This window comes from Myodes glareolus, chromosome 19 (genome assembly GCF_982192425.1).
Source record: "Myodes glareolus chromosome 19, mMyoGla1.1, whole genome shotgun sequence".
Classification (NCBI taxonomy): domain Eukaryota; kingdom Metazoa; phylum Chordata; class Mammalia; order Rodentia; family Cricetidae; genus Myodes; species Myodes glareolus.
In genome coordinates, this window is record NC_142044.1 from 3366948 (window position 1) to 3382642 (window position 15695).

General features: G+C 45.0%; 1 protein-coding gene across 1 annotated transcript; it reads right to left on the minus strand.

Moving 5' to 3' along the window:
- Window positions 1-1329: 1329 nt before the first annotated feature.
- Pabpc1 (poly(A) binding protein cytoplasmic 1) lies at window positions 1330-13575 on the minus strand. Its single transcript, XM_085679098.2, has 15 exons — window positions 12891-13575; window positions 10435-10628; window positions 10155-10270; window positions 8116-8255; window positions 6292-6386; window positions 5910-6047; window positions 5631-5726; window positions 4673-4945; window positions 4405-4495; window positions 3822-3932; window positions 3590-3744; window positions 3042-3126; window positions 2607-2737; window positions 2232-2324; window positions 1330-1766 (listed from the first exon to the last, which is right to left on the minus strand). Exons 1-14 carry the CDS (start codon window positions 13081-13083, stop codon window positions 2232-2234), a joined length of 1911 nt encoding a protein of 636 aa, XP_085535224.1. The 5' UTR covers window positions 13084-13575; the 3' UTR covers window positions 1330-1766.
- Window positions 13576-15695: the final 2120 nt, after the last annotated feature.

Below are 15695 nucleotides of genomic sequence, written 5' to 3' on the forward strand. Positions count from 1 at the left end.
CAAACAGGCAGATCTGCACGCACACCTAACTTCTGTAGTACCAGAGCTCATCTATTCTCACTCCAGGAGAAATTCTGACCACCCGACAAGCTATCAGCCCATGCAAACCTTATCTTCCTTAAATTTTCAACTTCATACACCCTTTTCAACAGAACCTACTTCAAACGTTAAAACCTGAAACTTTCTGTACTAAAAATTCTCTGCCATCCCTAAACACTGCCAAAAACAAAAACAACCCAAAAACTAAGTTAGGTGACATTCTGTAATCAATCCCAAGCAAAATTAAAAATACATGGGATCCCAGCACTCTGAAAGCAGAGGTATCTCTGAGCTGAGGCCACCTAGTCTAGTTTCAGAACAGTCAGGACTACAACAGAGAAATCCTGTCACAAACAAAAGACCCAAACTCCCCCTTTCAAACTTATTGCCAACCAAATGTAGTCTAGGAAAGACAAAACCAAGCTAAAGAGCATTCTGGGCACAGAAGTCACACAATAGGTATTACAGGCTCACACATGGAATGAGATTTGCAGTGTGTCAAGTGTGGCTATCTGTGGTAGTGCACACCTACAATCCCAGCTCTCGGCTAAACTGCCATATTTGAAGCCAGCCTGATTCACACATCAATGGGCCAACCACAGAAGAGCCTGCCTGAAGTCTTTTAGAAAGTCTCAAAAACACAAAAAGCACCCATTGGTAGTATGAGATGAAGTTCAAAACAAAGATGTCTTTCAAATGTGCAAGTTGCTTGGGTACCAGCTTTGTATCAATGCCGTACACCAAGGCCTGTAAGCCACAGCTTCTGTATCTTACTTTGCAGGTGGTCTGGGTGACAAGACCTGACAGTGTCCTAAAGTTAGGTCACATTCTGTAAAACACCAAGTCTTTCAGAGATAGGTATAGTGCAGTGATAGTCATGGTGCCTCAAATACCTATTTTCTGTTTTCTCCAACACACTGAGCACTACCTGTCACCAATAAGGGTTTAAGCTAATTATTTTGTAGTTAAAAATCCTAGAGCGACACTTGTGTAAATGTTAAAACCAATCAACTATATATGCAACAGATTAATAATTAATAAGGGGAACTAATACACATCAGCATTGTCAAAGTGGTACACACCTACAAACCCAATCTTGGGAGGCGAAGGATGGCCTGATTTACACAGCAAGATCTTGTCTGAAACCAACACACACACACACAACAGAAACCGAGAACAGCTAGTATTTTAGACTTGGTAGCTGCTTCCAGCTCTCTACTTCTAAAAAGCAGCAAGCACCCACTACACACGCCAACTGACAAAACCAAAGGAAATGAAATCAGAACCATCCACTGTTTAAGGAATTTTTATTAAAGCAAGAATTTTATAATCCAAATTACGTTTCCTTGCTCAGTTATCAGTTCTGCTACTTAAAACAGAACTGACATCCCAAGCTATTCCACGGTAAAGAATTACAAAATTAAAGAAAGGAATGCTTTAAATTTTTGTACTTTGCTGAAAATTCTTTTCCCAGGGTCTATAAAACATTAATTTGTTTTTATATTTTACTATTTTTTTGTATTTTTTGTTGTTTTAAATCAAGTAATCTAGGACTAGCACTGTTTGCTAGACCTGGCATTTGCTCGGTACATAAGGTTCAAAGTTTCCTTTCCTTTTTTTATTTATTTTATATTTTGCAATGTTTTTTCATAATATTTAAATTTTTCGATGTTTAGATATTTTTTCTTCGGTGAAGCACGAGTTTCTTTTCGTGGTCCCTGATCAATCTGTAAATGTCAAAAAATAAAATAAAATAAGACCAATAGGAACACATAATTAAAGCCCTTGACTGAATCCAGCAAGTCAGTAAGCTGCCTGTCTGCTTTTATTGGCACATAGTCATACCCGCTCCTTAACATCCATGACACAACATGGCCCACAAGCCCAAGGCTCTACTAATTTTTAAAAAAAAGGGTCTGCCAAACTCTAATCTTAGCGCCCTGGTGGTGGGACAGAGGGAGGCCCAAAAAAACCAATGAAGCCACCATCCAAAAAAAAAGTATTAATTATGAAAGCCAACTTCTGTTACAGGGCCCTTTCATACAAACTACTTCACAAAAACAGTACTGACTTAAAGCACCGGTCAGTTAGTTATCAGTCAGGAGACCCCTCTGGCTCTGCTATGCATCTTCCCCTCTGAAAACCGAGTATCTGTAAAAGTCCATCTCTGCTATGGAGGAGGGATCACTCACTTAAACAGTTGGAACACCAGTGGCACTGTTCACTGCCTTCTGGGCAGCCTCTTTTGCTTGGTGGGCTTGTAGTACAGCTACAGCTTCATCAACCTAGAAAAGGGAAAACAACTGGCTCAAGAAAAAAAAAGTAATTGATAAATCCCCACCCAGACTTTCTGAATGAGCTCTAAGCAGCAGTGGTTACCTGCTGCAGAGACCCAAGAAAGCTCCCCAGCCCACCAGCAGTGTGAGCTTTGAGAAGACAGGCACTACAGTTATCGAAGGTGTATTATCACCATTTGCAAAGCTCCTAAAAACTCCATACACACCATGTAAATGTTCTGTAGAACAGATAAAACCAAGGAAAAGTCAATGAGACAAATGACAAAGCACCTTTGAGCGGAGAGACTCTGGAGACTCAAGCATATGAAGTAATTCTGAGTTATCAATCTCCAATAGCATGCCAGTGATTTTACCAGCAAGAGTAGGGTGCATGGCTTGAATAAGAGGAAACAGCCGTTCACCTAGAAAGAAATAATTCTATCAGAAAGTAGCAATGGCCATTATCAACCTGGCGTTTAGAACCTTACTAACACACTCCCGTCTGCACACAATCTGTCACAAGCGAATCACTTCTGAAATCAGCTCCTCCAATGTCAGCAGTTTCCTTGTTTTGTTCCAAAGCTGGAGTGTGGAATCGGTGTGAGCCTACCTACCAGCTCCCACCAGCTTCCAGTCTCAATCCCTTCACATCACTGCCCTACCTACACCATTGCTGACCCTTGTATTCTGCAGACTCTGAAAGGCCAAGGCAACAAAGTTACTTACCCAACATTTGCTTTTGCTCTTGAGGGGGGGCAGATGCCAACATGGAAGCAGTTAGAGGTTCTTGACCTTGCACATGAACAGCAGGCTGGATATAAAACAGGAACCTCTTAAGTCCCAAAGTAATGAAACAAAACCCAGCCATCCATCAACGTACAATCACAGGGGTCCGACTACTTAAATCCAGAGGGAAAGACTGGCTGAGTACTAAGTATCACATGACATATCTGTACCTTGAGATACAGTTACATTTTAAAAAATAAAGTCTTCTTTGGAATCATACAATCAAGTTTTGGTTCCATGACTAGGAAAAAGGTGCCGTCTAAACCATTTAACCAAACTTTCCTTCACATCTTCCTTATATCCATGTCAAACAGAACAGCACATTAATTCAGGGAGACTACTATGGCTGCATTCTAGTCCTAAAACCTCTTCACATATAACTAACTAGTAAGATGGTCCAGATAGCTTAAGCTCTCATAGATCACGCAGCTGATCACCTCTGAGTTTAGCTAAGTACCACGACTCACAAACAAATGATAAAACCGCACCTGTTGCATGGTAACTTGTGGCTGTGCATTAAGATGTTGCTGGGGATTGCGGACTCCCGCAGCGTATTTATACTGGGGAACGGTGCGGACAGCAGGAGTGGCTGCAGCAGCAGCAGCCGCAGGACGTGGACCCATGGTCTGTGTTGAAGTGTTAGCTAAAGAAAAAGAAATATCTTAGAGCACTGGACCATTTCAAACTGGAGATCAATTTTTTTTTAACAGAAAGACTCACCAACACGCTGTGTTGACATGACTCGTGGAACCTGTGAGGAAGCTGGTCTCATAGTACTAAACGGTGGTCTAGGAGCAGCTGGGCGGATAGCACCGGGCATGTTCTGGAATGCTGCATTTAAAGGTAGGTAACACACATGAACCGAGAACCTTACCAGGTCAAATTTAATGCTTCCCTAGGGCTGATGTTTGTATAAAAAGCTGGTATATATTGGGTTTCAAACTTATTAAATCGCACAATGCCAAGAGATATGCAATAGGATGAAAAAGAGAGAAACACCAAGGATTCCTGCAATCCAGGAGTCATGTTGTGACATGAAAAAAGACCAGTGTCACAACCCTAAAGCCCCCGTAAGTCAGTCTGAGCTTTGAAGCCAGTCACCAAGGCAAACAAAGATTTTGAATAAATCCCCAAATTTATCTAGGGAAATCAAACCTACCCATTGAAGATCACCCAAGCATAAATTATCAAACTTGCCTCATACACATTATATTGAAACCACAGTCTAACAGAAGGTAGGTTGTGTAGTATCTCTGAGCTACACCCCACCTTCCAATCCCTGTCATAACTGAAAGAGGCTTACGATGAGGTCTGGCACCCTGAGCAGTCCAGCGAGGACTTGGTCTTAGTTGAGCAATTTGGCTAGGAGGATAGTATGCAGCACGGTTCTGAGTCTGTGGGAAGAAAGCAAGCACATCAGCTCTAGTGGGGCGGACCCTCCACAAAACAGGTATTACTATAAATGGATAATACTCCCCATCGCTTTCCATTTCCCCCATCCTAGAAACTTAGTGCTTTATCATCAAAGCACACACAACACCTCAGCACAAGCTTCTTTCCTCCTCACTTACCTGTGGGATAGCTGCCATGAAGTAACCTGAAGGAGGTGCTGGCTGGTAGGGGTTCATCACAGGGTTGGGCACAGCTCTCACACTTGCCATTCTCTGCATATACTGGTTAGTGAGGTGAGCCTGGCGCTCTTCTTTGCGCTGAGCTAAAGCTACATACAGTGGCTTCGTGGCCACAATTCTGCCATTCATTTCCGTAACTGCTTTAGTGGCTTCTTCAGGGGAAGAGAAACATACAAAACCAAACCCTTTGCTGCGACCACCCTCCATCATAACCTATAAAGAAAAAATAAAGAAAAGTGAAAGGTTAGTGCAATGGCTAATAAACCAGAGCTCTCATTTACAGTGAGTCACTGAACCAAGTAATCCTGTTAGTGCCAGAACCAACTTGCATCATCCGAGTTCTTCTTACAATCAATACTTAGGACACGCGTGCATTACTGCAGGCAAATAGAGCTGGAAGAGGGAGCTATACAACAGCAACTTTCCAAGGCACAGATGTGTCATTACAAACTTATCTGAGATAACTGAGAAATAAAATGTCCAAGTTCTTAAATCTTCACCCAAAACAGAAACACTAAGCAGAGGAACACAGACACCAGTTAAAAGGAACAACCAAAAGACAAGACTACATCTCACTCTATGGACCAATCTGTTAGACCAGGAGATGTCCAGACTGTCTCCATCTGAAAACTTCACCACCAGAATTCCAGTCCAGCGAAAGAAACACCTGGACTGCAACTAGCTCACTATGACCAGAAACAAAGGACCTTTGCCATCGTATTTATCCTTGAGCTGCTTGGCAAATATTAAATATTAATTGAACAAACCTGTTGTCAGCAATTAGTAACATAGTTACTTAAGAGCACACATTAAATAAGGAGCAACCTGCTAGCTTAAAATATTCGAGGCCTCCCTTATCTTTTATAAATAAATAATATCGCACACACTCCTCTTATACCTTTGCACTAGTGATTGTACCAAACGGAGAGAACTCTTTCCGGAGACGCTCATCATCAATACCATCATCCAGGTTTTTCACATAAAGGTTAACACCCTGAAAAGACAGACAAACTTAAGACAGGTAGGAAGCCCTCTGTGGTATCCAAGTACACCTATTACATTAGCCCGTGTTCCTTCTCTTCCCTCTCAAACTCTCAGTTCCGTGGCAGTAACCGAAATGAATGCAGAATAGGTTCCTCATCCCTATCTTAGTTTGCTGATCCAAGTGAAAACGGACCTGGTATCTGGTGATCCTATCTTGTTTCATCTGTTCAAATTTGCGCTTAAGTTCCGTCTGCCGCTCCACTTTTTTCTGAGCTCGACCAACATAAATCTGTTTTCCATTGAGCTCCTTTCCGTTCATCTCATCCACAGCCTTACAGAAACCAAACAAAAACCTCAGTTACTTGTAAAGGTACAGGCACTAGCAAGGAAAATTATTCATTGTAACATTAAAGAGAACCCCACCCCCCATGCTCAAATCTCCAGGTTTGAGGACAGGATGCACTCCAAATTCTCTTAACACAAATAATAAAACACAAATATTTGATTACAACATGTAAAGCTCGCATTAAATGTTGGCATAAACTCACACACAGGTAAAAACTTTTAAAACTTACTTTCTGTGCATCTTCATGCCTCTCAAAGCTGACAAATCCAAACCCTTTGGATTTTCCACTTTCATCAGTCATCACTTTCACACTTAAGGCAGGCCCTAAAAAAGTTTGCGGAGAATCAAAACTAGTCCATAGTTAAGTACACATTTCACTTTTTTTTTCTGAGAGGGTTTCTCTGCATAGGAACCCTGGCTGTCCTGGAACTCACTTTAAGGTTGCCCTTGAAATCAGAGATCTGCCTGCCTCTGCCGGGATTAAAGGCATGTGCCACCCCGCGCCTACCGCCACATTTCAGAGCAAACTCCAGACCTCTCAAGCTCAAAGACTTCACAGATCTTTTGTATAAATATTTTATACATGCCTGAAGGTTCTTACACTGAGATGTCTTACAAACTCAAAGTTTTTCTTAGTTCAGTAAGTAGAGAAGCCCTTTAGGTAACTAATTTGATTTTTCTTGCTCAGAACTAAGAATAAACTTGAAAAGCCTTCTTGGGTCATCTGCTTTTGAACAGCAGAGGGAATACCAGCTCTGCAGGCAGAGACAACTGAATTACCCCAGGTAATTTCTAAGGACAAGCTTCCGAAGTGGAAGAGACAACCGCGGGTTGACACCAGGTGAAGCGGTGCCTACTCTGTAAGAACGGGAAGTGGTGGTCTCAATGAGAACAGTCCCCACAGGCTCACACACTTGGATAGAATTGTTGAATAGGATCAGGAGGTGTGAGCTGCTAGGGGTGGGTTGAGGTTTCACAAGGCCCACACCATTCCAATTAACTCTCTAATTGCCTTGTGGCTGTTAGCATCTCGGCTGCTGCTCCAGATCCTGCCTGCCTACCACCATTGATGGTCACGGACTCATCCATTTATTGCAAGCCCAATAAACTTGTGTCTCAACACAGCAATAGAAATGTAACTAGACAGTGGTCAACTCAGGATGTGGGAAAGGTGGTATAACTAAAAACAACCAGGTCAAACTCAGCACTTGGGAGGCAGAAGGTGGTAGATCTAAGTTCAAAGCCAACCTGGTCTACATAGTGACCCTCAAGAAAAAAAAAAGAAAAAAGGGTTTTTACTTTAAAACATAGATGCAACATAGGTAAGACATGTAAAGAGAAACTTCTAGAAAACTTGAATAAGGTCCACACCTTAACTGTTATTTACCTCCTCATCCCACATCTTTGTAGAAATTCTCTTTGCTCAAAGAGGATTCAGCCAGGTGTGGTGCATGCTTTACGCCTTTAGCCCCAGATCTTAGAGGAAGGTGGGGCTTTTGTAAGCTGCTGACCAACAACTAGAACAGAGACTCTGTCCTTAATACTCCAATCCTAAGTGAGGCTGGATTTTGCACTTCCTTGAGCTTAAATCAATTTATTTTGAAATTTGAGGCAGGATTTCCTGTAACCCAGCAGACAGTACAACCTTCAAGTAGGCATGCACACTCATGCCTAGCTGAATTTACTTTGAAAAGATCTTCCAAGGAGTTATGATGGAAGAATCTGGATTGTTGAAAACATTCTTTGAAACTGTTCAAATGTTACCGACACTAACCGTTATAAGCTAAAAGGAGCGAGCCTTTTCCGTTCTGTAACTAGAGTACGCTTTACTCAGGACAGTCTCACCCATGCTGCCCTACAACTCTAAGTAAGAACTCTTGTGTTCAAAGTATCCCAATGAAGCAAAATGTTTTAAAAAGATCTACTCAGCTGGCCATACTTAGACCCAATGTTTTTACTAAACTCTAAGCTTCGCAGCATTCTCCAGTCAAGCATCAGCCATTAAACATCAGGCAATTCCTTTAAGTATAAAGATGTAACTTGGACACATTACCAAACTTGCCAAAGAGATCCTTAAGACGCTCGTCATCCATGTCCTCCCCAAAGTTCTTGATGTAAACGTTGGTGAACTCCTTTGCCCTCGCTCCAAGTTCTGCTTCTCGTTCCTTCCGTGACTTAAATCGTCCAACAAACCTGAGAAAATGTCAGCACTTTAACACCAGGCTGTTTCATAAAGCTTAGATTAAGGCCAATGGTTTATAAAGTGCACCACAAAATAAAAATGTCCTCACTGAAAACAGGGACTTCAACAATGTCTCTGCAATATAAATCGAATTTTCCTTCCGATACACACTGATCCAGTTAACCCAGGTTAAAGGGGTGACACCTGTGAGCGAAATTGTTCAGTGCCGACCAAACATAATGCCTTTAACATAAATGCCTTTGTTACTGGTGTTTGAGTGGTTCTCTAATTGTGCCATTTCCTTAACAAATTTTCAATTGTCTCTACTAATACAACAGTCTGGCCTCACTGTATAATTAACCAAAAATATAATAAATACCATGACAGCTTCTATAACCCCACACAAATCAAAAATGACTTCAAGGAAAACACAATTTGCTCTTATCCTCAAAAGCACGGGCCTTTCCCATGTAGTCTGAAGAACCTCAGTGGGAGAATTATTTTATCGTAGACACAACTTCCTGCTTCCCCAAGTAGTGCTTCAAATATTTCTTAGAAACAAATTATTTAACAAAAAAAAATTTAAAAAAAAAAATCAAACTGCTCCCCAGAATGGTGCCTCAATATGCACTTGAACCAGCAACAATAGTCTTCTCCTGGCTCCTGCTAATGGAGACATTCCTTTAATTTTTATTCTAGCACTGCTATCAAGTTTTCCACTGTGATTAACAGTGGAGTAACTCCTGGGGCCACAAGTGTCTTGGATTTCACAATCTGTAGGCTTTACTGATTAACACCTCTATCTTAAAGTCTAATCTGCACAATCTCATTTGCCATGCTGATGCTTTAGATGCTGGATGGCAGAGAACACCTGGGCTTCAGATTTCTACATTTAGGATCAGGCGGGGGTGTAGGTGACACCTTTGGCCTCAGTACTTGGGAGCCAGAGTGGGAAGAGTGAGTCCAGGACAACCAGGGCTCCAGAGAGCCTGTCCTAGGACTGCTTCTCTTCTGTTTTTGAAACAGGGTTTCTCTAACCTCAAGTTGGTCTTTAACCCTTTATGCTACAAGACCAGGCTCATCTAGTCCCAGTATCCACATGAAAGTGACGTCAAATCAAGCTGCAGATTACTGCAGTGTCTGCACATCCAGAACTCCCCTCTCAGATCACTTACATAGAATAGCCAAATTCTCACAGATCAAGAAGTCTATTGGCAACAATCAGCCTTTCATATTAGTTTTCAGTGTTATTCCTTAAAGTTTGTTAACTCCTTAATTTTATTTCAGGGAAGATTAATCACAAAACCCAACGCCAAGAACGAGCTGACTTCAGAGCACTGGTATGTACAGTTTACTGTCTAAGGGCACCTACAATTTAGTTGACTTTGGCTAGTTTCCCCAAATATGAAACTGGCCAATGAATTAGTTCCGTAGCAAAGTTGCATGGATTCCCAGCTCAACAATGCACTGATTTTATCAAGTTTTATAGCTCTAGTCACATGGTTCAATTTAGGTTTGAATGTTGAGTGACATTACTGAACGGCATGAAACCTAGCAAATGTGGTTTAGTGCTTTTGCTACATCATGTACTTTGGTATTGAGACATTCTCATGGAGCCTACCTGGGCAGGCCTTAAACTTGTGGCTCCTTCTGCTTCTGTTTCCACCTCTCAAGTGATGAAATTACAGGAACATGCTATGTCAGCTGTCTGTGCAGCTTAGGCTGCCCTGCAGGCTCTACAGTTACGGTTACATCTGCCTCTACCTTCCAAATGCTGGGATTAAAGGTGTGTCACTATGTCCAGCTCCAGCTAGTTTTATCTTAAGTGTAAAAACCTATTACTTTTCAAGCCACTGGCAGGACTATTAAAAACAGACTTATCATGTACACTAAAAGCTATACATACTTACACTTTACGGTCATTTAGAAGCATCCCATTCATTTTCTCAATAGCTCTTTCAGCTGCTTCCTGTGTTTCAAAATGCACAAATCCATAGCCTTTGGAGCCATTTTCATCACAGACCACCTAGGGATAGAAGACATGCTCAGTTTTACTACTTGCTATTGCTTTTCTAAGGTGCAGAGATGGTAGCCGCCTAACGTGGCTATCATGGAAATTAACAGCCATCACAGATGCTCTCAAAAAGTAGCTCAACATTGCAAATATTGATCTGTCACATCTTTGCTTACCTTACATGAAAGGATGTTACCAAATGCAGAAAACGTATCATACAATGCTTTATTGTCAATGGATTTGTCCAAATTTTTAATGAATATGTTGCCTACTCCACTTTTGCGAAGTGATGGATCACGCTGAGACCACATGATGCGTACTGGCTTGCCCTTTATAACATCAAAATTCATGGTGTCCAAAGCACGTTCCGCTGCGAGAAAGACATTTTCCAAGTAAATATCACCAACCTTTGATTATTCACTGTATTTCTGGACAGCTATGCTTCACATCAAAAAACTCAATCTATCCCACAATTAATTTTGAGGTTCATAAAGACTGAATTATGTATACTTGTGCAGAATTTCTAAAGTGAATCTTTTTTTTTTTTTGGCTAGGGCCTCTCCATGTAGCCCTGACTAGCCTGGATCAAGAGATCCACCCACACTGCTTCTGTCATCGGAATCAAAAGTATATTACCACTACACCTGTCTTAAATGGAAAATACTTCCTTACCTTAAGCAAAAAGACCAGTTCTTAAAGAGGGTACAGTTCACTTGAATCCATAAAGCAAATTCCAAATTTCTCACTAATAACTGTAAAGCTATTGACTGGACAAGTTTTCGTCCCCCCCTTTTTTGGAGACAAAGTCTCACTGTGTAGCTCTGGCTTTTGATGTAGCCCAGGCTGGCCATAAACTCTAAAGACAAACCCAGGTGCTGGGATTAAGTGAAGGAACCACCATGCCCATTTGCTGTAAATGAAAGTTTCAGTTCGTAGAATATAATGATAATCAGTAGCCGCTCACTATCAACTGGCCACACCTCCTCAGCTTCCCTGGTCCTGCTGACTTTGCTTGAGCCTTGACAGTTTTTTAACGAGTCACCTCTCCCTACTAAACTTAGTATTGCTCACTTACAGAAGCCCTATCGATTGGTGCAATACATAAGAAAATACTGTAAAAAAGAGAAAAGCTGGTTTAAAAGACCCAATTATCTGTAAAGGTGGAATATTGAACATACAGACACAAAATAAAAGGAGGAACCCAAGAGGCAAGATTCTGAGCAGCTGTAAGATTGGCCTACGGGCACAAGCATATACAGTAAACTATAATCACGGCAACTTGATGTTTAACTTTTCAAACCCCAGGACATTTAAAAACTGGATATTCTGTATTTAAAAAAAGAGTCACTAAGTTTTAGGTCTTTCAAGTTGCATAGTCAGGTTCTCGGTTACTACCTTCCCTTATGTCACATCCTGTGACAAATCCTGCCCAGGGCTGAGCTGTAATGAAGTGACACTCAACCCCTTACAAAGCCAAAGGGCAGGACAATCTGCAGTGCAGGTTGACAACTGGCTCTGAGTCATTCAACACGTTGCCTACCTAAAACTCAGCACCAGTTTTAACCAAATGAAAAACTGGTCATCAGTCACTAACTAATGAACTAACCGAATGAACTTAAGCTGACTTTTTCCTAAGATTTAACCTAACTGCTTGCTCATAGGCCATAAGCCTTATCTGATTCTTATTGTTTCAGTGAACAATCAAATTTCACAAAAATATCAAGTCAATCAAGATTCATGGATATATCCTGGAATACTTAAAAAAACACAACGAAACTATCATCACTCGGATGGCATTAATTCAGTATTAAGTCCATGTTCTAACATTTACGACCCAAACTAATCAGACTACATTTTTAAAAAATATTCATAACCATGGGTGTTGTTAGTGAAATACTTCGAGATGTATGCATTAACTGACCACGTCTATTAAACTAAGACTTAACTAATTTGGTTGAAATAAGCTAAGGTGTCTGGAGTCCTAGAGAGCTGTCTACATCCCCCCTCCTCCACTTCGCGGTTAGACAGAAACCTACTTCATCTAGGGAAAACCCCAGGCAAGTGCACATGGCATAAGGTGCCTTTCCCGGTCCACCGGTCAGGGATGCGCAATTGGGAATGGACTCGGGACCCTAAGGACGCCCCCCAATCAGACACCACCCTAATAACTTTCTTCTGAAGCCTTGAGCTCCCCCCAGCGATTGGGCCAGCGGCAGGAACAGGCCTCGGGCCTGGTGAGGTTACAGGGTTCAACACGTGGTATCCTCCCCAACCCCGAGTCGCACTTCCTCCGCAGCCAGTGCCGGGCCAGGGTAGGGGGGGGATGGCCGGCCGGGCGCCCCCACCCAGCGCGCCAGGAGGGGGTCTCGAAGTCCCCGGACCTCGCGGCTCGTGGCGGGCGCGCGGCGGAGGCGATCTCAACCCACCCTCCTCCCGGCGCGGCGCGTCATCGCCCTAAAGTTTGCGAGCGACCGAGGACAAGAAAATGGTCGCGGAGGAGGAAGTGCCGGCCCGCGAGGGTCTGCCCGCCGCGCCGTGCCCTCCCGCCCCCTCGCCCGGCCCGCTAGGCCCGCCGCCCCCGGCCGCATGGCCGCCCGATCGTCCGCCCGCCGCCCTCCGGCCTGCCGCTCACCGTCCGCCGGTTGTTGAAAGTTCACGTACGCGTAGCCCAAGGAGCGGCGGGTGATCATATCCCTGCAGACCCGGATGGAGAGGATGGGCCCGGCCGGGCTGAACTTCTCGTAGAGCATCGCCTCCGTCACGTCGGGGTGCAGGTCCCCCACGTACAGGGAGGCCATGGGGTAGCTGGGGGCGCTGGGGTTCATCTCGGCACCGGCTGCCCGCGGGGCCGCAGGCCGCGACCTTTCCCGTGAGAGGAGGAGAGCGAGTGGCGGGGCCGGGAGGGGGACGGAGCCGGGGGGAGGGGAGCGGGGGCGAGCGCAGAGGGACAAAATTCAACCGGAATCGAGGCGTACTCAACGGCTGTGGAACCGGGGGAGCGAGGCTGGCGGTGCTGGGTCCGGGCGGCAGGAAGGCCTCGGTCTCTGGGTTCCTGCTTGGAGCTGCGGGGCCGCGGGCGGGCGGGCGGGTCGGTCTCGGCTGCTTCACCGGGTTATTTTATAAAAAGAGGAAGAAAAATAAAATAAAAGTCTCCGGCGGGGGGAGGAGACGCGGATTTTTTGTAAAATTTTTTTTTTGGGTTTTTTTCAAAGGATTTTTTAGATTTTTTTTGGATTTTTTAATAATAAATGTGTGTTCCGAAGCCGGAGCACACACTCCGCACTCTCAGCACTAACCGCCGGGGAGAAGGGGAAGCACCGCCTCCTGCACCCTCTACTTATACCCCCCGCCGTACTCGCCCCGCCCACGCGCGTCTGACGCCAGGGCCCTACGCGAGCGACGGCGCCGGAGGAGGCGGAGGAAAGAGCGGAGGAGGAGAGGCGGCGGCGGCGGCCGCGGCGGCTGGCTGCGGGCGTGGGGGTGGGGGCCGGGGCGGGGACGGCGCTGCTGCGCACGCGCCGCGGCCGGCGGAGGGCGGGGCGGCCTCGGGCCCGCCCCCTCGCACACACGCCCCGCCCCCGGCTCCCGCGGGCCCCGCCCCCGCCGGGAGGAGCGTTAACCCGTCCGCGCAGCGGGTGGGCGGCGCGCGGGGCTTCCGGGTTCCTCGGCGCCCAACCGCCCCCCACGTGCGCGAGCGATCCATCGCGGGTTCTCCTTCGCTTGCCACCCCCCACCCACGTCCCCGGGCGGTGGCGCCGGACACGGGCGGACGGGTGTGAGGCTCTCTGCAGGGCCAGGTTTCCGAGCTGTGCGCCGGAGGGAGGCAGGGGAGCTGCCCCGGTCTCCTACCCAGACCGCACTACGAGTCCCAGCGGGCAGCGCCGCCACGCGCGTGGGCCGCGGAAGCGGTGCCTGTCGGGAGCTGGAGTTCTCAACGGCCGCGGGCTCGCTGACCTCAACCGGACCCCAACCGTCCCGGGCGTGACCTGGCACGGGTCCGGGGCGCTCGGCGCGGGGGAGGGGAGGGAGGGAGGGGCGCCGCTGTTGGGAGTCTGGCCGCTGGAGATGGTCTGTTGGCATCATTACGTTTCTATGCAGTGGAAAACAGGACTCGATAAAAATGGATTACCCCCGCCCCCCGTAAAGTATGCGTTCCTCACGATTACTCGGTGTCTGTCACTCTCAACCAACAAACCTGACAGATTAAGGAGTAGTCAAAATCCGTAGTAGCCTGCTTAACCCGGGCGTCGTAGCCACGCCTTTAACGCAGCACCCGGGAGGCAAGGGCAGGCACGTCTGAATTCAGGGCCAGCCTAGTCTACACAGCAAGATCCAGGCCAGCCAGGGTTGTGGGTTTAACGTAAATGATCGATTGCCACAAATATATCGACTCATAGAAATAACATTACCTCAACATTAAAATTCCACTTTAAAATAGCAATTTATAGTTTTTGAAGTTTTATATAAACATCCTTTGTGTGGGAAGTGAAGCAGAGAGTACTAACTTTACCAGAAGTTAAATGATTGCTGATCTCTTTGATTCAATGATTGTTGGTGCATACTTTGCCTATTTAAGTCGGCAGAGTCCTACACAGGTACTACCCCCACCATACACACAAATCCACATTGGTTAAGGTAATAGTTTTGAAAACCGTGTTGCTATGTGCTTTACAAATGAGTCCAATTTAGGGCTGTTCTATATGAAGACACATCTATTACTATGGACTATAAATACTTAATTTACTAGGACCCTAGTTAAAATAGTCAATCAGAAAACCACTGTTAATGCCAGGCGTGTTGGCTCACGCCTTTAATCCCAGCACTCAGGAGGTGGAGTCAGGTGAATCTCAGAGTTTAAGGCCAGACTGATCTACAGAGCTAATTCCAGGACAACCAGGGCTACACACAGAAACCCTATCTCAAAAACCAACCAACCAAAAAAAACCTAAAATATTTCAAAATAAAAGAGTGACAATTCCCTGGTAGTTTAAAATAAAATGACTTCATTTTAACTCCCGAGTAAGAACAATATAAAACAAAACCAGAAGGGGCATTCCCTACGACTGTCAGGATAACTCAGTGGACAAAGGCGCTTGCTGTTACACCTGGTGGCCTGAGTTGTGTACCTCAGGCCCACAAGGGGGAAGGCAAGAACCATCCCCTGCAAGTCTTTTTCTGCACACATTCCAAGGGGCATGAATGCTATTGTAATAATGTGTGAAAGGAACTTGGAAAGATGGCGGCAAGTGTTAAAATCATGTCTGATCACTACCTTTGCCTCTGTTTCTTACGTAGTGCATCAGTCAGGGTTCTCTAGAGTCACAGAACTTATGAAATGAATCGCTCTCTATATATAATATATATATAGGAATTTATTGAAATGACTGTGGCCCAACAATGGCAGGCCATAAATGGAAAGTCCCACGAGCTTGGGTGT

Bases quoted from the DNA above. Each gene is read 5' to 3' on its own strand.
- Pabpc1 (XM_085679098.2), bottom strand. From the start codon at position 13,083: ATGAACCCCAGCGCCCCCAGCTACCCCATGGCCTCCCTGTACGTGGGG. The intron at 5,727-5,909 runs GTCCGTTTTCAC...CTGTCTTTTCAG, and splicing joins ATAGGATCACCAGATACCAG to GGTGTTAACCTTTATGTGAA. The intron at 3,933-4,404 runs GTAAGCCTCTTT...CTTTAAATGCAG, and splicing joins TCAGGGTGCCAGACCTCATC to CATTCCAGAACATGCCCGGT.